This window comes from Podarcis erhardii (assembly GCF_964252035.2).
Source record: "Podarcis erhardii genome assembly, chromosome: 5".
Classification (NCBI taxonomy): Eukaryota; Metazoa; Chordata; class Lepidosauria; order Squamata; family Lacertidae; genus Podarcis; species Podarcis erhardii.
In genome coordinates, this window is record NC_138509.1 from 55,851,963 (window position 1) to 55,877,373 (window position 25,411).

General features: G+C 42.3%; 1 protein-coding gene and 1 long non-coding RNA gene across 24 annotated transcripts in view; one reads left to right on the plus strand and one right to left on the minus strand.

The window, feature by feature from the left end:
- LOC309342672 overlaps positions 1-4,624 on the minus strand; it is a 37,677-nt gene extending 33,053 nt beyond the window's left edge. For all 13 annotated transcript variants that reach the window (XR_014156958.1, XR_014156959.1, XR_014156960.1 and 10 more), the window contains exon 1: positions 4,454-4,624. This is a non-coding gene — a long non-coding RNA (uncharacterized lncRNA). The remainder of the gene's footprint in view (positions 1-4,453) is intronic.
- The window catches only part of SH3PXD2A (SH3 and PX domains 2A), a 259,240-nt gene that overhangs the window by 152,792 nt on the left and 81,037 nt on the right, over positions 1-25,411 (plus strand). For 7 of the 11 annotated variants that reach the window (XM_081863403.1, XM_081863404.1, XM_081863397.1 and 4 more), the window contains 2 exons: positions 7,408-7,436; positions 24,037-24,081. In XM_081863403.1, coding sequence (XP_081719529.1) covers positions 7,408-7,436; positions 24,037-24,081 — 74 coding nt within the window. Of the gene's footprint in view, positions 1-7,267; positions 7,437-24,036; positions 24,082-25,411 lie in introns of those variants that run through there. The other 4 variants (XM_081863407.1, XM_081863405.1, XM_081863398.1 and 1 more) reach the window with 2 other exon arrangements.

A 25,411-nucleotide genomic window follows, 5' to 3' on the forward strand; every position in this document is an offset into this window, starting at 1 on the left:
TAAGCAATACCAGTGTAAAATGTGTTGTGAGCCTATTTGGCACACTCGGATCTCAAGATATGTTAGTTATGAGAGTATTAAAAAATGCATGTGTTTTTAAATTTCCAATATTTTGCATTATTATTCATTTTTAATCGTTCATCACTCCTCCTTTTTAAAAATTGCGGGGAGTAAGGCATGAGGGTGGTTACAGCTGGTAAATTTTCTAAAGATTATGCTTACCCCTTTTAGGCCATGCAGACAACAGGTTGGTTTAGATGGCATGGTAGGCCAAACTTTGGTTTAGCAAAACTGTGTGAACATGTGGGCTGCTGGAGATGAGCTCACAGCCACTTTGCTCCTCCCTGGTCCTATTTACTGTCATGCTCCTTGAACTAAACCAAGGCTTGGCTTAGCATCTTGGTGGAACAGGGAATCGTGGTTAAGCTCTCACCTCTCTTACCACAAGCTGGAGCGAAGAACAAATCTTCTCACGGTCTCACTAAGTTAGATCTACTGTGTAGAGCAAACTAGTTCAGTAAGTATGCCAAGATCCCTTTCATCCTTATGAATAAGGGTCCATCACTCTTCTGCACCCTTGAGTGACTCTCCATAAGAAACAGAAAAGTAAAATGATAGGAGGAACTGGGAGGATAAGACTTATTGCCACAACAGCTGCACAACAACCACAGAAATTTGTGTCTTCAGGTAGAGCCATTTGGAAACTTGAAGTGCACACAGGATCTAATGTGATCTTTGAGGAAGGAAATAAAGTGTTTTCCCGTTTTAATAGAAAAATATCAATATCAGTTAGAAAAGAGGGACAGTACTTAACCAGAAGCACAAATGCAGCATCATTATGTTGATGACAATGAGAAGAACCAATTCCGCCCCTCCTTCTGGTTGTCAGTGACATCCATCTGTTGGCTCTGCTTTTCTACAAATTGCCTGTGTTGTTTACATTGCAAATGGATCGAAGCAGGAAGTGTTGTAAAGCCATATGTGTGAAAATGCCCTGAATTGTCTTTGTGTCAGGCTGAACAAAGATTGAGGTTAATCCTTACCTATCTAGACAATAAAGCCACAGGCCTGTGTTTGATGTCCGGTTACAGTTACTACAGCCGGGGCTCTAATCCAGTGTTATACTCCTGGGACTCATTCAGAAGAGGAACCATGAAGGTGCTTTGAGTAACAAGTAAAGTGTGCACATGTATGCACTCCTCATTGTAAGCAATTGCCTGTCAAATTGAAAACCACTAAGGCCATTAAGTGAGGGCCATTTGCTACGTGGTGAAAAGCAGAGTCAGGGAGGTTGAATGGAGAAGTGTCCCCCTCCCCCGTTTCACCAAACAGGAGGAAATAAAGCAATGACAAGGCAGCAGGCCCTGCTGTATATCTCATCCATTAGAGGTGTCTGGCAAGAATCCTGTTTCACAATTAGATAAAAGCTTTTCCATTCTAAATCACTGTCCAGAAGACAGTTTGGAGCCTAAAATGCTGAATCGAATACACAGGGGAAGCCAAGACCCCGCTCTGGATGCTGGTAATTTATATGCATTATAAGCATTTACACAGAAGAATGTAGGCTCCTACTCAATGATGTGTTGGTTTTTGTTTTTAATTTAACTGGTTTTCCCCGCAGTTACTTTGCGATTTCTTTGACTCATTTGACATGATCATATGGTGTTTCTATTGCCTATAATCCTTGTGTGTCCTGCACTGCTTCAGGCTGCAGGGTGATGCAGGCATGACAGGGAAAAGCGTTCTGAATTAGCTTTCTCCCTTAGGCACTAATTTTTTACATGCAGGAAATGTTCTCTGTGTGACTTATTTTGTGGCATTAAGGGTTTTTAATGTAAATTGTATACGTGTTAGAACTATCTTCTACCATGTTCAACTAATCATAGTTTGTTGTTACATTCAACAAGACAAACTGAGGTAAGATTCAACTATGGTTTATTGAAATAAGCCAGGATCAATGTGGACATAATGAGAAATTCTGATTATTGTAAAGGTGAAAGTTCCTGGCTGGCTGTGCCAGAGGAGGAGAGAGAAGGGGGTGTCGTGTGCAAAGACTAGCCCAGCTCATTCCTTGAGTGCCAGCCTATGATTTAGTGTTACATCTGAACCAAGACTCATGTCCCAGTCTTTTGATTTTCTGAACAAGGCAGCTGTGTCTCCCAGTGGATATTGAGCTCTCTTCTTTAGTTAAATTTCAGTTTTGGGGGAATTTAAGAGTCCGTTGTTTCTAATCCAAGAAGCAAAGGAGAGAATAAATCAATTCATGATTTATCATTGTAGTCCATAGTTATGCTTATGGAGAGAGATGCAAGTTTTCAGTCTTATGGATCTAGCAGCTTTAGAACAGCATAGAGCGGTCATGTATGAGCAAGAGCAGGAGTGGGCCTAAGGTAGATCTCATGATAATTTGCAGTAGATAGGTAAGGATTTTTGATATGCAAAATGACCCCCTCCTATCACCACCCTAAATCATATTGCTGAAATGCAGAAAGCTTGGGATACCAGAAGTGGACTGTTGCATGGAAGGGCACTCAGAATAAATTCCTGGCTTCAGAATTCTTTCATTCAGTGTATGTCTTTTGTACCAGGCTCTGGTTGGTGGATCTTTGGCTGCTAGTAAAAATAAAAAAATAAAAAATAAAAGCAGCTCCTACAAATCTGAAGTCTACCACCACTAGGCAAGAGTACTCTATTCCTAACCAAGACACATATGGGACATGGGGACTTTATATCTATGGAAATAACAGGTGAAATATGTTGAATATAAAGTAGCTACTTAGTGCTAAGAAAGTCACATCTCCAGGAAAGCTGCTAGCAAAACGCAGGTGGCATTTTTTGTTCAGAAAGTTAGAAAGACGTCCATTTGAAAAGGTGTTTTCTCAGATGGATATGCATAACTATACATAAAAAGTGAAGTGCCTGATAGCCATCTCATAGGATTACTGCCAAACAGGTTATGGGAGGCCTCTGGTATAAGCTTAACACATACTGGAGCATGCCAACATATGTCCTGACATGTTTAATACTTATGAGAACTGGTCTGGATTGCATCTTATAGCCTGATAGAACTATGAAAACAAAGCCTTTTATGCAAAAGCTGTATCAAAGCTGGTAGTGCCCGACCTCTAGGAAGTCTGTTCTGGTGTTTTCCCCACAACTGTATGTAGTTTTATAGGATCTATTTTGATGTGCATGAACTCTGCTTTTAGCCATGTTGGATAAGGAGTTGTCTTTGTGTTTCCTTTTGTAACTTCAAATAGAATATGACCAGGAAGCACGTGTTAAATTAAATCAGGCAACAACTTATATAAAGAAATGATTGAGTGCCAACACTACAGCTTCTTTCTGGAGTAGTATAGCTCAGAAAAATGAGCAGTAAATGCACAAGATCAAAGGGACATCGCTAATACTAACAGTATATCAAGAGAGAGACTGTATGACTGTTGAGAAGAAAAATGGAGACTGTAAACCTTGACAATTGGCTTCATTTCTCTCTCACCCACATCTTGTAGGATATAGGATAATCCCAGTAATTATGTATTGCAAAAAATCATTGTGCCATTTCAGAGGGAAATGGGCCCCTGGTGTTATAGTGCTAGGAAACCTGATAAATCAAGACTGCCTTTGAAATTATGAACAAGGGACCTTAGCTAATCAAAAACCACAAAAATATTAATCATCCCAGAGCATGTGTGTGAGTGGGTTTAGAACTCAGCACTAAAAAGGCAGCTATTTTAGAACCACAATTCTATCTTTTCATCATGAAAGTGATCTAAAAACCTACAGCTAGTGCTGGTCAAGGTTTTTGACTACTGCTGGCCCAAGACATTTTACTGCCTGAAGTGGTGCCCAAGTGTGCACACCCTTCTACCAGTGAGAACAAACGGTTTAAAAAATCTGGCTACACCATTCAAACACTGATTCCTGCTTTGATCTAGGGATGGGTGAGAATCTCCCCCCCCCCAGTTCGTATTTGAAGCAAAGGCTACCAAATTCATACTTTCTGAAATAACACAAGGAATGAAACAGTGCCATGCTTCCAAATTCTCACTTCTCCAAATTTTGCAATGCAGTTATCCTGCCAAAAATGCTTACCAAAAAATGCATATTTTGAGGTAATGTGATCAAAGAAATGTATATTAATGAAAACAACACAAAAATGCATTATTTTGAAGAAAATTGCTTGTAAAAATGTGTATATTTTGGATCTCTTTTGGTCGAATTTTACCTTCGCTCTTCCCCTGAGTTGAGTGAGTTCAGAGAGGTCGGGGGGGGCATTGGGTAGCACCTATGCAATCAATGGGTGTGAAGCAAGCTTAAACTTGTAGTGTAATGTCATGAATCTATGAAACCCCAGCTATGTTAAAAGCATTTAAATGATTTATGCAATGAGCATTATTTTGCAACTTGCAGACATTTCTACTATGAATATTTCAAAATAATAATGACTCACCTTTTTGTTGTTCCTCACTGTGCTTTTTAAACTTCTCCAGTTCTGTTTGTCTTTATTTACATTCTATAAAAAGATACCCTCAACGAAAACTTCACAATGGGAGAAATTTAAATTTGATCTGATGCAAGATGTATCTCAAAGACTGGACTGCAGGCGGTCCAGGCTGCTTTATGGGGCAGGTCCTTTGTGAGGTAAATATTCTGTCTCTTGTGCAAAAGTTCACAAACTGAAGGGATAAACAAGGCAAAGCAGAACCAGATGGGGGATATGATTCTTAAGCAATATCTATTTTGTCCTTTAACTTTCCAGGAAAAAGCCAGCAATAAACATCAGTGTTGCATATCCCAGTCTGGATGACCTTTTCTGGGGAAGGTCATGTGGTTTTAATTGATTGTTCCTGCCCTCTGAAGCCTCCTGTTTTGTTATTCCATAGTCACTGCTTTCCCCATGAGGCATGGGTCTTTTCCTGGTGCTGCACTGCCATATATTATATCCGAATGCACTGATGAACTCATCAAACTCAAGGTTCATCTTTCATCAGGGAAAGTTGAATAATTTCAAAGGCAAAGCATTCAGGACAAAACAGTAGCTTCACACACACATATTATCCCATTCAATGGATTTGCATGTCATCCTCTTGACTCCATCACCAATTATTCATTCATTTTGTGCCTGTTTGGACCCTTCTTTATGTCCTCTTTTGGGTCCTTGTGAATTTAGTTCCCCTTGTTCCTGGCCCTGATGGTTGTCCTTTCTGTCACTCTGATTTTACCAGGCTAAGGAAGAGAGCAGTGACAGGAGCAAGGACAAACAGCACCAGCTTCCACTTACTTATCTTTCCCTTTCCCTCTAACTGATAGTAGGGATTGGGTCCAGAGAAAGAGGGTAAGCAAATGGGGCGTGGTAACAGCAGGAAGGAGGAGAATGCATCCTGCCCAGAGATGGCACTGATAGATGAAGGATAGAATTAGGCCACATTCACATTCCATTTGACTTCCAAAACGTTCGGAAACCAAGTGCAGCTTCCAACTAGAAGCCGTGGAAGCCCCATCGGACATTCAGTTTCCAAAGAACGTTCGCAAACTGGAATGCTTACTTCTGGGTTTGTGGCATTCGGGAGCCAAAATGGACGAGTACCAAGACATTTGGGATCCAAGGTACGACTGTATTGGGATTTGCAAGCTGAGAAGCACTTATGCCATATATAATGGGTATAGGTATTAGTCCATTGAAGAATGGGAAGTCTTCCTGAGTAAACGTGTAGAACTAGACTGTAGCTTCTTCTAATACCATCACAGTATTGCTTCAAGTCTGTGCAGCCCCTTCTCCTCAACACAGGGCCCTTCTTTCTGTCTACTCTGCTTGAACAGAGAGAATTTCAGAAATTTTGGCCTTCCTCAAGCCCTGTTTTTGCTGGAGGCAAGGAATTTTGGGCTCTTGTACTTAATATACCATCACAATGAGAGGCATTCTAAGTCTATGGAAAAAGTTGACCCGGATTGTGAAGGAACAGATTCATGTTGAAGAGGGCTCCACAATGCAACGATTTAGCTTAGTAAATGAATAGGATACTAATTACTTTTATTTCATTGGTTTATTTGTCTCGCGAAAGAGGGAAAGGGGTCAGAATGCTAGAAACATTACAAACGTCTCAATTTTAACAATTTCAGAGCTCCAGAAGGAAGGGGATAAGTAGTCAGGGGTTGTGTCCCCAAAGAGAAGCATTGGTACCACTGGGTATTCTGCTCACAGTATTGTTTACACCCCTACATTGTATTCTGTTCTCTCTTTAGTTCCCCCCAATCACCTATGAATGGTCAGTAGCTTCAAGAGGTGGGGAACAGGTTCTAAATCATTATTTAAATGCTTTAACCAATTTCCTATTTGTATGTTTTCATGAAATGCCTTTATTGTCATTTATGACTTTGGAGAGCTGCTTCACTTAAAGTAGAGGTGGGGAACCTGTGGCCTTCCAGATGTTGAACTCCAACTTCCATAATCCTGACTGTTGGCCATTCTGGCTGGGGCTACTAGAAGTTGGGAGTCCAGCAGCATTTGGGGAACACCAGGTTGTTATTCATTTCTAGTAGGGAAAAGATTGTACTAATAGATGGGCAATTTATTGAAATGGCTATTGGAAAATGTGCGTTTTCTCACGTTTATGGCTGAAATCCTATGCACACCTACTTGAGAGTTAGTCCCCATTGAACTTATTGGGATTTACTTCTAAGTAAGCATGCATATGATTGTGGTGATGGTGGGAAAATCATGCTTTGGAAATGCAAGAGCTTCTCCTTTAACAGCTATCTATGTGAATGTACAAGTTAATAAAATATTTTCTAGAAATAAAGAAAGCTTGTCAGCCCCATAATCAAAAGAACCAGTCCAAGTGAGAAAACAGCATTTATTCTCCTTATGTGAAAGAAGCCAGGCATTTCTACTGTTCTTTTGCACAGACAAGTGTTAGGCAGAGATAACTAGAAGAAGCTGCAGGGGTATGCAGATGGCAAACTGCTTTTTTGAAACCATAGTACTGCAAGCGTCACACAGTATCATTTAATGAAGCAAATGCGGTAACCTTGCTAGGAGTAGCCGGCATGCTTGTGCCTCTGTGCTGGATGAAAACAATAAAGGGTTAAGCCAGTAACGGCTCTATCTGAAGCTTGATTTAAAGAAGGGAGAATTGATATGCTCTCCCCCTCCCTTGAGTGGATGGTCGGCTCTTTCTAGTGGATCACATGGGCTTGTTAGGCTCTGCTGCAGAAGCACCAGCTGCTGCTGATCAAGAGAGGGTGCATCACCGGCTGGGTGTGTGTGTCAATGCCTTGTGGTCCCAGGCTCCAGTTTAAAAGAGGGGAAGCCCACAACGTGCTTCTGAGCAAGTGGGCTCTACCTTTTTTCTCCCCTGTGCTTCAAGACCTAACCATGTCTATCTGTTGTTGCCTTTTTTTCAGGGATTATGGATCCTCAAAAAGGAAATCAGGTAAGAAACCATGCTTGTTCCATATGTAGCATCATGTCTACAAAGCTGAAAATGTTTCTTAACAATTGCTCTTTTATTGCCTGCTGTGTGAAATGTTGGGGGTGTTTAATGGATTTCATTTAGCAGGAAAGGGAGTATTTAAAATATTTAGTAACTGAGTAGGCAAAATGTTGCTTGCACATTTTTGCTGTTGTATATTTCAGCAGAAAATGTGCCTCTCTCTGCCCTCTCTAGTTGATGGGGAAATGTTTTACAAATACTAAATGCAGAAAAAGCAGGCTTTCTGTGTTGCAGTTTTGCATTGCATTGGAAGCTATCTGAAGACCATCTAGTTTCATGTTCTTCTTGCTAAGGTAGAATCACTCTAACCTGACCCTGTCTCAATCCAGGGATTGTTCGTGGTTATTTCTGGAGGAATAGTAATGGTATAACTGAACTTGCAAGCTTAGTTTGTGCATGCATTGCCCATTCCCTCATGTGTATCACCACATTTCTCCATCCCTCCCTAGTCTAGTGCTCCTGAAGGGGTTCCTGTACCTTTAGCTGTATCTAAGGGGGGGTGTTTTAGAGTAAATGCAGCTTATTGTGCCAGTGTAAAAAAACCTACACCTGCTAAAATGTCATCTTGCATACTACTATAAAAAGGCACAGGAACCCTGGCTGTATGTGTTCTGGCCCACCTGCCCTCACATGGATTCAATCTTGACTCATCACCAGGTTTTCTTAATGGCTGCATTCTTACTAGCTGTTAGGGAAATTGCTGTGTGAGTGAGAGATTCATCAGACACAGATACCCTAAGATTAGGTTCTCTATAATCTTTATTGGCCTAAATTTCTAACTAGTAAGTTCTCCTAATCAGTCAAAAGTATAAATACAAGTTATACTCTGTTGTGTGCACTATGCAGTGCAGACATGGCTCAGAAATGAAATCGGGGCCAGCTCTACCATTAGGCAGAGGAAGGCAGTCCCTTCAGGTAACGAATTCCTCCTGAACCTCTGGGCATTCCCTTCCCATGAAGATCAGAGCTGTGTGTGCTATGTAGTTTGTCATGTACTCCCTGAACTAGCCTGTTGCCCTCAGGTGCAGTGGATGATGTTATCTTGCTGCAGCGATTAAAGCAAAATTCCAGCTGCCAGTCGAGGTGGTTTCTGTACATGGAAAGTGGAAGTGCAATCTTGTCCTGTACCTCAGGCAGCAAAATGTATTGTGCAGGGCTGAATAAAAGTGCAGCTGTGGGGTCGGATGGGAGAATAGGTTCACGATAAAATCCTGTTAATGCCTACTCAGAAGGGAGCCTCATTAAATTAAATGAGACTTAGTCCCAAGTAGCAATATCCAGATGTTTTGGAGTGCAACTGCCCTCAGCACCAGCTGGCAACAGCAATGGTCAGGGATGACTTTATATATTTATTTTTTATACTTCTAGCCCTCTCTTCATTGAATGGTCTCGGGGCAGGCCATATCAAAATAGTACAATTAATTGAAAACCATAACGAGAACAGCGAAACAGGTGTGAAGCAAGACAGCACAAGGGAAAACATCCACTGTCTTAAAATCTTGCGTAAAGTGGGGCATCTTGATCTGATGCTGAAAACTATACAAGATGCACCTCAGAGGAGATAACATTTTACAACCTGGGGACCACCAGAGAAAAAGCCCCCATGCTCCACCAGCCCACAAACCACACAAGGAGGTGGTACTGCCAGCAGCGCCCTCCCATCAGTCCAGGCAGGTGGATATGGGAGGAGGAGTCTTCAAATATTTGGGGCCCAAGTCACTTAGGATTTTGAATGCCAAAATCAACAATTTAAACTGGGCTTGGTAGTGAATTGGTACCAGAGCAGTTGCTTTAAGACCAGTATATTCTGAGTCCAGCCAGAAATGCCCACTTCTGCTTTATTCCTGCATTCTGCACAAGTTGCAGCTTCCCAGACTGTCTTCAAGGGCAGCCCTGTGTAGAGTGCATGGCAATAGTCCAATCTGGAAGTTACCAGAGCATGGATCACTGTGGCGAAGCTACATCTGTCAAAAGGGTAGTAGCTGCTGAACAGCTAGAAACAGGCACTCCTAGTCAACAAGGCCACCTGGACCTCAAGCAACAGTGATGGATCAAGGAGTAGCCCCACGCTGTGGAACAGTTTCCCCCCCAGGGGAGTTAATTCAGAGTTGTAATCCAGCAGCATTGAGAGGGCACCATGTTGCCTATCCCAGGAAGAAATTGACCACAATACAGTGGTACCTTGGGTTACATATGCTTCAGGTTACATATGCTTTAGGTTACAAACTCCGCCAACACAGATATAGTACCTCAGGTTAAGAACTTTGCTTCAGGATGAGAACAGAAATCGTGCTCTGGTGGCGCGGCGGCAGCAGGAGGCCCCATTAGCTAAAGTGGTGCTTCAGGTTAAGAACGGACCACCGGAACGAATTAAGTACTTAACCCGAGGTACCACTGTATCTGTTTAGAAGGTACTTGGGCAGAATACTAGAAAAGACGATTCTCTGTTTTAGATGCTCATGCCAGTCAGTTACTGTGCTAGATGCATTAATGGTCTGACTTTTTACAAAACTCCCTCCCTCCCTCCCTCTGTGTGTGTGTGCATGTGTGTGTGCATGCGCACGCGCATATTAAGGGGGGTGTAGAGGTATAGAGACCTCAATTAGAGCCTGGGCAAATAGCTCTTATTTGTCTTTGGGAATGACTTGCCCTAATGCTGTTGTGCTTATCTGGCACGTGACTCTTATTAATTCCATTGATGGGCTAGCTAAGCTGGAATGCTTGATTTTTGCAATTTAACTAAGTGGTATTCTAATGGATAATTGGCATTTTGTCTATCTCCCCCTCCCCTTTCCTGGAAACCCTGATGATTTGAAAAAAAGGCTCCTAGCCTGTAGCATGAAACCCAGAGGTAAATAGCATAAGAAACCATAGCAGTTGTCATTTCATCCATCTTTTATTAACCCTGCTGTGTGGATCAGGCTGAGACTATGACTCGAATGAATGAGCTGCATTTCATGCCTGAGTGTGTAGGTTTGAATCTGTCGTTCACAGTCAGACTCAATGCCATATCAGTAAACCATAACAAGGTAAGGCATAGTACCTTTAATATTTCCCATTAAGAACTATCTCTAGATTAAGTCCAAAACATGTCCAAGTTCTCTTTCTCTCTAAATGTTCAGTTTTCCCAATCCACTATTCTTTGTACTTCTGTTTCTTTCCTAATCTTGCACAAATATTTTTGCTGCTATCAGTAAACCATACATTTTTTTTCAATTTCTGATCTAGCACCTTCCATATATCCCAGTTAAATTCTAAGAGGGTACAGCACCACATCTTAATATAAGTATTGAAAGCTTTCGTGGAACCAGACCTTTCCATCAAATATGCAGCGTTACATTGCCAGCATTCAGCTTTCTCCTCCAGATAAATCGTTTTAATTCTCTATGGCGTCATGTACTATCTTGCTATTACTTTAAAAGATTTCCACGTGGTGAATTATGTCTGTATTGCCCCCACATGGATTCTCATACTACCTCCAGAATATCTTCATTTAAATCTGCAACCCACTTACTTATCACAATATTTATTCTTTGTTATTTATATCTATCAATATATTATGTATATTCTAACTTTGAAGCAGCTTCCTTGCCATTTCTCAATCTTCCTGGTTTGCTCCCCCCCCCCGAAGAAAAGACTACCTGCTCCTTTTTTACAAAATCCACCAAATTATGCTTCATCTAGTTATAACATAATGGGATTTTGGACAGGCTCTCCCACTGTGACTGGCAAATTATTTTGGCTCCAAGTCCTTGACCATATACTCCACTTTGAGAACAACACTATATCTTCTGGCAAGCCGCCTTCTCTTCTTAGGCCTGGGAAAACCCAGAGCAGAACAAGCCAGACCTGCTTCTGTAGATCTGCTTCTTCAAAACAGGCCTTCAAAAAGTTGGCATAAAGAGAAAATGGACATGAGCTGTTAATGCTTTCAGCTCATGTCATTGGAATAGTAGTGCACCTTTCGTTCCCAGAACAGAGGTGGGGCATAGCATTCTTCTATTCATACTTTAAAGATGGTGATTCTGTACCCCCACCCCACAGATAAATGAGAATTAGAGTACAGTGGTACCTTGGTTCCCGAATGGCTTAGTCATCGAGCAAATTGGCTTCTGAACACCACAAACCCGGAAGTAAGTGTTCAAGTTTGCAAACATTTTTCGGAAGCCGAATGTCTTACGCGGCTTCTGCTTGAGTGCAGGAAGCTCCTGCAGCCAATTGGAAGCCATGCCATGGTTTTCAAATGATTTTGGGAGTCGAACGGACTCCCAGAACGGATTAAGTTCGAGAACCAAGGTACCACTGTACTGGAGTAAAACATTGATTATACTCTGCAGTTCTAGTATTGATAATTTTCACTGAGCTTTAAAGCATTGTTTAAAAATGGACTGTGATCTGGCTGCAGATGTTTTATAACGTAATTATTTTTAATACAAGTGCTTTATAAAAACTGTAGAAAGCCGTTACTGTATTAAATGTGGCATTCCTCCCTTTCTATCATGTGAAATTATGATGGCTATGACATATGTGTACAGTGCTGAGTTAATGCTTCTGCTACTAACCATGCAAACTATACACACATGTGAGCTGCATGTGTTGGATTTAATTGCACAATTCAAATTATTTTCAACTCAGAGGCACCCTCTTTTATTTCACTTTTAAAGTGTCTTTATAAATCCTCTTAAAATTAATGGTTCTGTACAGACATCTCATAAATTAGGCCAATTCTTTATCTCTTCCACCTCCGCCCCCCAAACAAAAACCCTCTGCAAAATACCATCTGTGCTTTAGAAACATAGTCTGCTCTGGACATAATCCCAGAGCATTTCCAATGCTGGAGCTTTGTAGCATGGTGACTCTGTGTGATTGTGCAGTGATAGCATCCTGTCCCACAGTTAGTGGTCAAGAGTTGTTTCCTAGTAAATACAAGAACCTAGACGTTATCTAATAATTCTTTAACCAACTAAAATGGTTACTCTTGCTGTTACTGGCTCAATACGAGTCTCTTCTTTTCTCTTGCTCTCAGACTGACATTGGCGCAGTTGGGGACAGCTGTGTGTACTCGGAAGCCATCTCATAATTATAGATTATTGTGTGAGACTTGCTTCTAATGTTTGCTCAGTAGGGTGATTGTGTGCAAAGGACAAAGGTCCTCTACTTTGAATTACATTGCAGAAGAGAGAATTTGGCAGCTCCAATTTGTCATGCGTGGGTGATTAAAAACTACCCACTGAAATTACCTTTCAAAGCTATAATAGTCTTGTCCTTCTTTCTTACCTGGTTTCATTTGGCTAGTTCTGGGATGCCAGTGTGGTGCCTTCAGGTGTTGTGGGCTACAGCTCCCATCATCCCTGACCATCGGTTGTGCTGGCTAGGCCTGAAGGAAGTTGTCATCCAAAACATCTGGAAGGCATCATTTTGGCTACCCGTCAGCTAAATGTTCAGCTAAATGTTTCAAAGGGAGGACAAAATGAAGCTTATACACCCACACCCACACCCACCCACCCACACACAGGCAAGGTGGTACCAGGGAGATGTAATCCAGCATGTCTCTCTCCTGCCCTAAGGCAGGTATGGAGCATCTGTAACCCTCCAGATGGATTGCAACTCCCATCCACATACCCTTAATGTTTATTTGACAAGTATTTTCTGGAGGACCCATCTCTGTGTACACTGAAGCAGGGGAGACATTCCCCAAGAGCAGAGCTGATGTAATTCCCATGGCTCCTGCCAGATCGGATTGTGTATGGACATACATACAGCAGCTATTGTGTGCAAAGACTTGCTTGTTAAATTTGAAGCATGACACACTGTTTTCTATATGCAGCTTAGTGACGTCTCTAGTTTAAATATGTCCATGCACTATGTGTTATGGGGACCATAGGACAGTAGTTTTCAACTTTCTTTAACTCATAGCTTGCAGCATGAGATCCTTTACCAGCTCAGACTATTTGTCCATCTAGCTCAGTATTGTGTATTCTGACTGGCAGCAGCCCTCCGTGTTCTCAGTAAAGATGTTTCTTATCACCTGTTACTAGTTTCTATTAACTGAAGATGTCAGGGATTGAACCTCAGACCTTCATGCAAACCATGTGTTATTGTCCATTCTCCTCCTCCTAAACAAAAAAGGAAAGAAAATGGTGGTTTCGCTAGTGTGACCTATCTGTTGGTCTCTTCTTGCTACGTAAAAATCGGTGCCATGGGGTGTAGTAAAATATTGGGGTTTTCTAAGAGAAAAGTAACATGTTAACATAGTACCTAATTTCTGCCAATGTGCAAGATTCTGGCTTGCAGCAAAGGATGTGACGGCACACTTTGAAGCTAAGTGTGCTCCCATATTATTCAGGATGTTCAGTGCATTAGCTCTGCCAGGCTGCCATGCACAACTCTTTGGCACTATGGAGGCATGGGCTGCGAGTACGAAAGGTAGAACATACACATGTGCATACAATGGTTCACTTGCCACAGCAGTCACAGTGTCTAGTATTCAGAGTCCTACCATAGAATCTGAACTAACCCTTGAATTAGGAGAAGGCTAGGTAGGCTGGACATGGTAACTCAGAGATACTTTAATATGAGGACTTAAAAAAAAATCTCTGACATATTTGAGGTGGTGCAGGGCTATTAGAACTACACCTTGTGCTCAGTGGTTCAATCATTTGTAGCTGGAAGAATAATGCAGAAAATACCCTTTCCTTTGACACCTTAACTAATTTGTTTTAACTGATTTTAATACTATATTTTTGAATTGTTATCTTTCCTGAGAGTTCAAGGTGAAAGGTTGTTGGTGATGATGATGATGATGATGATGATGTGTTTTGCTTCTGGACAAAAGCATAGAATTTGCCACCCAGCAGCATATAACATTCTTGCTGCAGTCTGGTAGTGCATCCCCCGCCCCCCGAAACTGAAACCACTGCGATCATCGCTAGAAAGAAGTCCCATGTAAAACACCAGGACAGATTAAGAAATAAAACAAATGGATGCTTATTGTTTTGTGAATCTTGCCAAGAAATCTAGACCTCACTTTTCTTTTAAGTGACTAGACTTGCTAGAAGAACTTTTACGAGGATGGGTTTTGTGTTTTTGATATTGATTTGGCATTTGAAGCACCTACTGGAACTCTTTTCTTTGGAAATATTTTCCTTGCTATGTGACTCGCTCTGGTCTGGCTTGCTGTGTTTGGAATTCCTAATTTTACAGTATGCCTGGTATGACTTCTACAAGGTAACTGTCTGGCATCAGCAGGAGAATTGCCAGTATTTACACTTCCTAAATTTCCACTCGATAGTTGACCCAAGCACCTGATGTTGCTATGTTGTGCTTTTCCCCCCATAAGGAAAGTTACTTGGAACGTTGTTTTCAGTGCATCCAGTCTAGTTCTTGGATGCAAATGTTCAGCCTAATGCTCAACAACTCAGGGTGCTTTCCTGTGTGGGGAATATTGTTAGTTTTCCTGACTTATGATGCTTGCGTTCCTTTTTTTTAATGTTGCTTTCACACTGCAGTATCTGTTGTGTTATGGAACAGTGGCTTTTGACTGATCTACCAGCATGTTGTGCTAAATTTCATTCACACCAGTGGGTGTGGTGTGACACAACACCAAACTTTATTGGACAATGTTTCTACTTTCTTACCCTTTCCACACATGCATACTTCTGTTCCCCATCATTCATACATGAGAATGGCAGAGAAAGAACTGCATGCTGGTACTTCAAACAGATTTATTTCTGGAATCGGCTGACATGAAAATAAGTGCTAAACTTGCACTATATTCCTCCATTAGTGCCTTTTATGTTGTGTGAAAGCTGAAATATAATGCAGAAGAAGAAGAAGAAGAGTTTGGATTTGATATGCCGCTTTATCACTACCCAAAGGAGTCCCAAAGCGGCTAACATTCTCCTTTCCCTTCCTCCCCCACAACAAACACTCAGTGAGGTGAGTGGGGCTGAGAGACTTCAGAGAAGTGTGACTAGCCCAAGATCACCCGGCAGCTGCATGTGGAGGAGCGGAGACACGAACCCGGTTTACCAGATTACGAGTCTACCGCTCTTAACCACTACACCACACTGGCTCTCCAGTAAGCTCCAGTAAGCACTGCTGTTTTTTCTAGAAAAAGAGGTGTCTCAAGTCACCATGAACATCTCTCTTGTTCTCTTACAATGGCAACGGCACCTACCGGAAAGGTGCTGGGAACTGAGTTCTGGCTGGGAAAAAAGCCCTGACAGTAAGGGAAATGTTGGGGGCAAGGGGAGAGAATAAACGGCTGTGTGAATACAGCTCCTTTCTCCTAGTGCTGATATATTTATATTTATCTGCACTGGGCTATTTTAACCCCTGTCCCCCACCAGACTCACAAGAAATGCTGCAATCTCTTGTGCTTATGCAGTATAGAAAACTTGTTTGGATAATACCCTTCACCCAAACTCATGTCTACATACACCAGGAGCTTAGGACAACAGTATGGTCTGTTAAATGTTGAGGGCCGTTTGGTGATGCTCATATAAGCCATGGTTTTATCATGACATGCACATGCTGCAGTGAGTGTTGGGTTTGTGTGCTCTCCTCATGTGGCTGTCAGGAGGGCTTTGGAGGGCTTTTTATTTGGTTTTTAGTAAGCAACAGTTTCCTGTTTTGTTTAAAGACTATCTATGCTCAGTTCTCAAAATGAGCCAGCTTCAAGATATGAAGCTGGCTTGTTTATCCATATTGTTGCAGAACAGGGTACCCAGTGTGGTGCCTCCCTCGATGTTATGGACTCCAGCCCCCTCTCCCAGCATGGCCAATGGTCAAGGATGATGGGAGTTACAGGCCTCAACATCTAGAGGGTACCACATTGGTGTAAAGCCACAATCCTGGGTTTAGGAAGCCATGGCTTAATAATGGTTTTTGAAATCTTCCTTCTAGCCAGGGTGTTGTATGGGGGACGGACGGACAGACATACAAATCTGAGGCTTGTGCTTATCACAAATCATAGTGCCCTAAGTGATCCAAGAAAAACCGTATTTTTTGCTCTATAGGACTCACTTTTTCCCTCCTAAAAGGTAAGGGTAAATGTGTGTGCGTCTTATGGAGTGAATGCAGGCCGCACAGCTATCCCAGAAGCTAGAACAGCAAGAGGGATTGCAGCTTTCACTGCGCAGCGATCCCTCTTGCTCTTCTGGCTTCTGAGATACAGAATATTTTTTTTCTTGTTTTCCTCTTCCAAAAACTAGGTGCATCTTGTGGTCTGGTGTGTCTTATAGAGTGACAAATACGGTAATATTGAATAATTAAAGCTTCCTGTGAAACGACCCACTCACAGAAGAGGCTGCCTCTTTGCATGATTCACTGCATGATTCACTGCTCTGGCTTGAGTAGGGAGGTAATTCTGCCACATCTCTGGTTAAGGTGTGCTTCGATCTTTTCGTCACTCCTCATCAGCAATTGAGTTAAATAATTGCATTTTCCCAATTTACAGTTCTCTATGAGCTGGTTTTGAAATGCATAAAGTTTTTAAAACATTGCCTGGCAGCAATGTGCACTCCTGAAAATGGACATCAGTTTTTGGAAAAGCATTTTTCAGAAAATCTTCAGCAGGCATTCACTTTTTCCCCCTCTCCCAGAGCAGGTCTGTTTGTTTTTATTACTATGCAGGAGGTGTGAGCCAAGTTGGAATTCTTGAATAAAAAAATCAAGCTTTTTATTGGGTGTTCACAGATGCTGGTTGCAAGTAGTGAGCTATTTATGATTTGAGATGAGGGAGATTGGACCTTCACTGCTTCTGATGCAGCAGATTTACCTGCCCTTGGAAGAAGAGTGCCAAGCAGAGTGTGCAGAAACTGAAGGAATGGGTTCCTTCCTACACACCAAATGCAAGCTTGAAGGTCTTAGGTGTGCCAATGCCAGGTTTAATTTGGAAAAAGTGTGCTTCAGCTATTGGAAGTTTGGGAAACAATGTAGTACATGATAAGGTCTCTCACTGCAGCTGTTTGGATTGAAGGAAGCAAATGTGTGCCTATTTAAAAATAAGTTAAGAACCTGAGTTTTCTTGCAGTAATGATCAATACTTCTCCATCAGGACTCTATAGCTCTTGCAAATGCATCTAATCAGCTAAGTGATACTGCCTGGTTGGGAGCCAGAGCTCCCTCCCCATCTTTGGCAGGAACTCAACTCTTGCCCAAATTCCTGCCATTTCCTCCTAGCTTGCATAGCTGTAAATGTTATTGATGGCAATGAAGTTATCCAGACTCTCTTTAGAAGCCAGCTGCACTGCTTTGGACCCTAAAATAGCAGTATTATAACCTCCTTTGGATCTCCATGCATGCTGTCTTAATATAGCAACCATATGGGAAGGGGGTAGGGGGTGCAATCTGTCTGGACTCCCTGAAGTCAGAAGCTTCCCCCTGGACCTAAAGTGCCCAGACAAAACAAAATAATCCTGTAGATTCCTAATGTCTCAAATGAGATCAGGATTCTTTCTTGAGGATTAAGCACAAGGTATATCATGCTGGAAATGTAATGCAATGGCGATAGTTTTTCAGCCTATATTTCCTTGGACTATTGGGCTCTGTTTCCCAGGGAGAGTTAACTTGTGAGGTTGTTTGAAGCCCAATTGTGTAAATGTAGAATTATGCCTTGTTTATTTGGAGCATGTGTGATACCTCTGCTCAGGTTACAGTCTAGAAAAAAATAGCTTTTGGAGCAGGAGAAGGATAGGGCATTACTGAGCTTTTTTCCCTGCCTTGCTTCTCTCCCCCCCTCCCTTGAGCTTTCTTGTGCCATATGATCAGTTCTGAAGCACCATTCGATCACATGAAGGCCAGATGTGAGTATTTCGAAACAGTTTGGTCTCTGCTGGCGTGGAGATGATAAATGAGGCAGTTCTGTTTACGTGGCAAATGGAAGCAGCCTCTGATTGGTCTGGGACGGAACAGAGGAGGAGCTGATAACTTACAACAGGCGAACAACAAGCGAAAGTCTCAAAGACAGATTCATTCTGTGTAGAACAATGCAAATGAGGGTTCAGTGTGGTGTAGTGGTTAAGAGCAGTAGATCCGTAATCTGGGGAACCGGGTTCGCGTCTCCGCTCCTCCACATGCAGCTGCTGGGTGACCTTGGCTAGTCACACTTCTCTGAAGTCTCTCAGCCCCACTCACCTCACAGAGTGTTTGTAGTGGGGGAGGAAGGGAAAGGAGAATGTTAGCCGCTTTGGGACTCCTTTGGGTAGTGATAAAGCGGGATATCAAATCCAAACTCCTCCTCCTCCTCCTCCTCTTCTTCTTCTTCTTCTTCTTCTTCTTCTTCTTCTTCTTCTTCAGTTTTAAAATGAGAAAGAGGCAAAAGGCTGCTATGGACTAGAGCTCACTTCCTTTGGAGTCACAGGTCTGTGCATTTGATAAAGTTGACTGTAGCCCATGAAAGCTTAGAAAACCTTTTGCCATTGATAAGGTACCACAAGGCTTAAAACACTGGTGTGCCCTGGATTTGTATTTAAAAGGGTAATCTGTAATGTTTGTAGAGAGGGAGCAATACTCACCTTGGCATAGTTCCAGAAGGAAAGGGGCATCCCAAAGATTAATACAAGGTGGGTTTAACTACACAACATGTGGGATTCCCTGTTACTGGTGGAAGTGATACAGATAAAACGAGAAGGATTTCCAGGCAGCCTGGTTTTGAAGATCAATAAATGCGCAGTTGCTTTATTTTGTTAATTTATATCCTGCCCTTAATAGCAAGCACCCTTGGGATTTAAATATAATAAAATCACTCAATAAAACCATCTCAGCCTGAATTGCTTCATCTCCTTCTTATAACACAGAGGTGGTCTTTAGGGGGAGAAGGATTTTCTGCTTGCACCAAAAACTGAACAATGTCTTCCAGGGGAAGAGCATTCCACAGAGAAGCCCCTTTCCTAACATAAAGCATCTCAGGCTCCCCTCACTGGTGGAGTGACAAAAAGTCCCTACCTGGCAGATCCTGCAGCCTAGGTAGAACAATGCAAAGAGAGGCACTCCAGTGGCTTCATAATGGTGTTAAGCATAGGGGACAATATGAAACCCTGCAGAACTCTGCAGCGTATTTTTCATGGGACCAAAGAGCAGCCCTACCCCTTACTGCCAGTCTCTGAACACTGCCCTGCAGATAGACCAGGGGTCAGCAAGGTTTACCCCGCCCTCGCCAGTTCATTCCAGCGGAGATCACTCCATGGGCTAGATCGCGCATGTGCGTGAGTGCGCATGCCCACGATTTCAGGCATCTTCGTCAACGCAATTTTCGGTGCCGCAGAAGTGAGTTCCTGCACCGCACTGCACCGGTTTAGCACAGTGTGCGGGGTCTCGCCGAGCGTGTGGCTTGGTTGGGGAGCGGTTCGTGGGCCAATTAAATGACTCCCGTGGGCCGCAGGTTGCTGACCCCAGAGATAGACACATCGCTTCTGTTCCTAATTCCCAACGCACAGAGCCAGTCCAAGAGGATACTGTGGTTAATGATATCAAAAGCTGCTGAGAGATCTAGGAAAACTAACAGGGTTGCATTCCTTCTTTGCCTCTCCCAGCACAGGTCACGTGGCTAAGGCTCCTTCAGTGCCAAAGCCAAACCCTAAAGCCAGATTGAAATGGAGCCAGGAAAATAACTTTTTCCAAGCACTTCTGGACACTCACCACCATTTTGAGCAACTTGCCCCAAAAGGGGGTATTTGCCTCTGGGTGGCAGTTGTATACCGCTCGTTTCATGGGTGGCTAATTGAGGGGCTGAACCCCTAACTGCTTCAGGGCAGCAGGAACTACTCCCTCACATGATAAGCATTTTCTACCACCTGGACCCACTGCCGGCCTTCCCTAGCCATCTCTTGCAAGTCTGAGCGTACACATGATAAGTCGAACACCTTGAAGTGGCTTATCCATGTAATTAAACCGCAAGCCAGGCAACTTCCACTAGAAATGCCTTGCAGAAAGTTTTTGTTAAATGTACATGCATGCACTGTGTTGGACTTTTCAAAGCAAAAATGCACTAGAGCAGTTTTATGGATCACTTTGTATTTATTTAAACCATTTTTATCCTGCCTTTCAGTCAGAAAGGCATCCAGGGTGGCTTATATGAGATCCATAACAAGCAAGAATCCTGTAGCCTCTTGGTGCTGTTGCATTTCAGCTTCTACCAGCCGAAGACGGCATGGCCAATGGTCAGGGAGGATGGTAGCTGAGTTCAACAATGCCTGGAGGGCCACAGGTTCCCAATCCCTACTGCAGTGTCTGCCCCTCCTTTGTCACAATGGGGCTCAATGGTTATATGCAATAGTATTGTTGGTGATGGGAGGGGGGAGGTTGTAGAGGCTGGGACCAATTAGAATATAAATGTCGTGCAGTTTTTAATCTTTTTAGAAAACCCTTAAAAGTAATGCTAAGCAGATGTTCAGAACAAAAAAATGCTAGCTGTCTTCCCTTTCAGAAGCACTCTCATCTTTGTCTAGCTGCTGTCAGACACAGGGAGCTCTGGTGTTCTTCCTATATGTACATATATCTTTTTTATTTGGAAATCTACAATATAGCTTGCCAGTTGCTTGCATGCTTCTACATTCCCTGCCGCCTGTAGTCTGCTTTGGCTCAACTGCTGTTGACAAGTGTGTGTGTGTGTGTGTGTAGGGGGGAAATGCTTCTTTTAAAAAATTACAACCAATTAGCATTCAGGGCAATCTGATTAAATGGCAATTGTGTGAATAGCTTGGTTGCACTTCAGTTGCTCCTTCAAAAAACCCAGTCATGGATAGAAATCTCACCACCCCCCTCACCAAGTAGGCCAGTTGCATACTATTTTAAAAACTGTATCTTGTGCCACTGCGGGAGCATATGGTTCCAATAGAACCATAAGCTCTATGCATTTTCTTATTCCAGATATTTTTCATCATTGCCTGTTTTTTGGCTCTTTCAATATTGGTTTGGCATGGTCAGTGCAAACTCTGTTTGGGGTAGTTGGGGAGTTCTGGAGTATTTTCCCTGGATGGAATTATTCTGTGGCTTTATTTCATTATACTGTCACCTCTGTTTCTCTTTATCCAGAGAAACCTCAATAGCTAGACACAGTATGTATGTATTTGGTTTAGTGTTTTTAAACTTGCCATGTGTGAGCTCCCTCTAATGCATGAACTCCTTTTAAAATAAAAGCCTCATGGCAAAGGGTTAGCCAGGCCCCACTTCCTGGAACATCTAAAATAACAATGTCTTTGAGCATACTGAACATGTGCAGAATGCTCCCCCCCCCCCCCCGTGCCAGTAAGTAACCAGAGTCAACCCTTGTACACTTGATCAAGACTTTCAGAATGGAACATTACCTTCTCTCCCAGAGACAGAAGCTCATTCAAGAATGTGTGGCTTAATTTTCCATTTTACAGATGAATGAACTGAGATACAGGGTTTTGCTACCAACCTAGTGTGATTTCAAGTAACATGTTTACTGTTTCATATGATGGCCTTGCAGGTGTATGCTGGGTATATCTGGGCACTGCCCTGGATCTGCACTAGCTTCCATTCTGGCACAACTCAAAGTCACGCAGGTCAACTAATACTTGAGAGTCTATTTATTTTGGTCCCAAATAGTAGGTGTAAAGCTTAGCTTAAAATTCAAATCTTTTAAACTTCAGTTCCCTCCAAAAGGTACTGAAAACAGAAGCTTTGGTGATATTAATTAATGTTTAGCTGATCACCTGCTTATTGAACAACTTAAAAATACATTTTAAAATTGGTTAATAAATCAACAGCTCCAGTCCTGGCTCAGGATAGAGTGGATTGAAATGAGGCGCTAAATTCACAGGGTGACCTCCAGTCTGTGTTTGTGCTGAAGCACTCTAATCACACCTTTGCCTTAAGAACAATGTCAGTGTCAATCTGGATGGCTTCAGTCCATTAAGGACCCTGCTTAGCTTTGCAAATCCAGTTTTATTGCTGCACCACATACTCAGAGGGTCTTGTGGACAATGGTGCAGCTAAGTAATTTTAGATCCTGGACTCAGTGGTGTTGAGCCATTGGATGGGAGAATTAAATTGTCATGACATCAGTTGTGAAGCACACAATTAACATTTCTCTTCCTCCTCACTTGCTGTTCCATGCTTTACAACTGCTTCTACATTTCTGATAGAACAAGTATGGGGAACTTCCAGCTCTTTGGGCAGATTAGGACCATCAACACCCTGCCCTCAGAGTGGCCAACTAGATGCCCATGGGAAGCCCACAAGCAGGACTCAGGTCCTGTGCAACAGTGCTCTTTCCTCCTGCAGTTTCCAGCAACTGGTGTTCGGGGATGTACTGCCAATGATGCTGTCATGATGGCCAATAGCTATTATCTTCCACAAATTTATCAAATTCTCTTTTAAAGCTATCCAGGTTGGTGTCCATCATGGCCTTCCATGAGAGCGAATTCCATAGTTTTAACTATGCGGCATGTGAAGAATTGCTTTTTAAAAATCTGTCCTAAAACATTTACCTTCGTTGGATGTCCATAAGTTCTAGTGTTAACAGAGAGGTTTTTCTCCTTCTCTCATATCTACTTTCTCCATGCCATGTGTAATTTTATAAACTCCCATCATGTAACTGTTTTCTCTAAACTAGAAGTCCCTGTTGCTGCAACCTTTCCTCATGGGGAGTTGCTCCGCCCCCTTGATCATTTTGGTTGCTATTTTCTGAGCTTTTTCCAGTTCTGCAATATTCTTTTTCAGGAGAGGGGACCAGAATTGTTCACAGTATTCCAAACAAATGCAGTTGCAGAGTGTGCTGCCGATTGTTCCTCTGCAAGCAGGGCTTACGTTTGGCACCTTCAACATTTGGCACCAAATGCAAGCCCTACTGGGATCTTTTCCACTGATATACAGCAACCACAGTCAGACTATAAAAACAACATAGCATAATCATGACTACTGGAATAAAATGAAGTTTGCTTCTACTTCCATGATTTACTTGGCTATATGCAACATTGTGTTGTATAAAAGAATAATGCATTTTTTATTAAAATAATAATGAGTATTTGTGCCATGTAGTCCGTGTTTAAAAACAGAATGTTTTTAAAATAAGAAATAAAATAAGAAAGCATCATCCCATGGCCAGGTGCTGATACAGAGCCTTTTTTTGCACAGGCCCTCACCCAGGATGTTCATTTAGGACCCTCCTGTGCTGTAGGCCCTGAGGTGCCTTAGGCGCACCATTTCTGTGAATCTTTCCTACGTCAACAACTTCCCACTTGTTTGTATTATGCTTGTTAAAATTACTAATGTTATTCAAAAACAAAGCAAAACCTTTCTTATTTAGACCAAAGTTACATAATTCCCTGCCTATATCTGTCACTAATGAAACTCTACTATAGGGATAACTTTGTGCCTTCTGATGCTCTTCATTTAGCAACCTCCTTGGTTGTTTCCTTGCTGTGAGGTTTATGGAAATAGTTTCTCTGTGTGCACATTTAAAGAAAGCTATCCAGTATTTGTTGGGCCATAAAACTGCTTCTCTGTATTTCTAATGCCTCTTCTTCTGCTTTTCTTATTTCTCTGCTGCTTCTTTTCTTGGACTTTGAAGTCTGGATGTCCAGCTTATCTGATTCTCCAAAGAAGGTTATTGCAGGTACTATATTGTTTTTATATACAAATTTGTGCTTGCTCTCTCTGGTACCCTGGATGTCAATTAAGGATCTCTAGAATGGGGGGTGGGGAGAGAATGGCAGGCTATAGGCAGATAAGTGGCATGGGATCCCTACTCAGGGATAGATTGGGATAGACCTTTGACTAACTATATGGATCAACCGTTTGGCCGCTAATCTAGATGGCTTTAAAATAATTGGACAAGTTCATGGAGAGGGCTATTGAAGTCTATGAGCCATGATGGCTATGCTCTCCATCCACAGTTGGAGGCAGTAAAGCTTCTGAATACTAATTGCTGAAAACCACACAAGGGAAAAGTGCTTTTGTGCTCAAATTACGCTTGCAGGTTTCCCACAGGCATCGGATTCAGCACTGTGAGAAAAGGATGCTGAACTAGATTGGCCATTGGCAGTGCCTCCCCCCCCCCCAGGTGTATGCCAGGGTACGCAGTGCCAGCACTTCTTTTTGTTGTTAAAAAGTGTGGCACTTACCTTAACAACTTCATGGTGAGTACCGGCACTCATTTTCCTAGAAAAAAAGCACTGGCCATTGGCCTGATCTAGTAGGCCCTTCTTAAGCCTGTATGTCTACTGACTGGCAGCAGCTCTCCAGGGTTACATGCAGGGGTCATTCCCAGCCTGCCTTTGAGGTGCCAGTGATTAAGCATTGAACCTTCTGCAAACTCAACCACTGAGAAGTGGCCTTTGCCCAAGATATAAATAAGTTTCTGTATGAAGTTCCTGGTCTTCTAAACTACTTAAACATACAACCTTAACTTCAAGATGACCAGTTCTACCTTTCAGCTCCTATATTGCAGATCCTCCACTGGCTTATGTACTTGCTTCAGTGTCCTAGAATTAATGCTGTTTGCAGCCTCCTATACCAGTTGTACAGTTTTGCTGTATACCAAGAAAACCCACCAACTATTTTTTGAACCTTTCCAATTATTTCAGCAAGTTTCATTTTAAAGTTATGCCTTATTTCATGTTCTATTCCTTTTAACTTGACCCTTTGTTTTGCTATCTGTTCAGTCCTCACATTTGTGTTTGTCTACAGGCTGGCTAGCACAAGCCTTGTCAATTCATTATTTTCTCAATCTGCATTTGGTATTTTACTTGCCTGTTGTATCCATTCATGCACTAAGCTTCCCATCTTGTCTCTTTGTCTCCTCTAACATATTCTCAGATTTCTTTCTCTCCCTCCCTTTTTCTTCATTCCCCATCAGTCTCCCACCCCCTCTCCCTCTCAATTCTTTAGGTGAAAGGTGATTTCTATCTTCCATCATACTCTTGAGTATTTGGATTTTACTATGG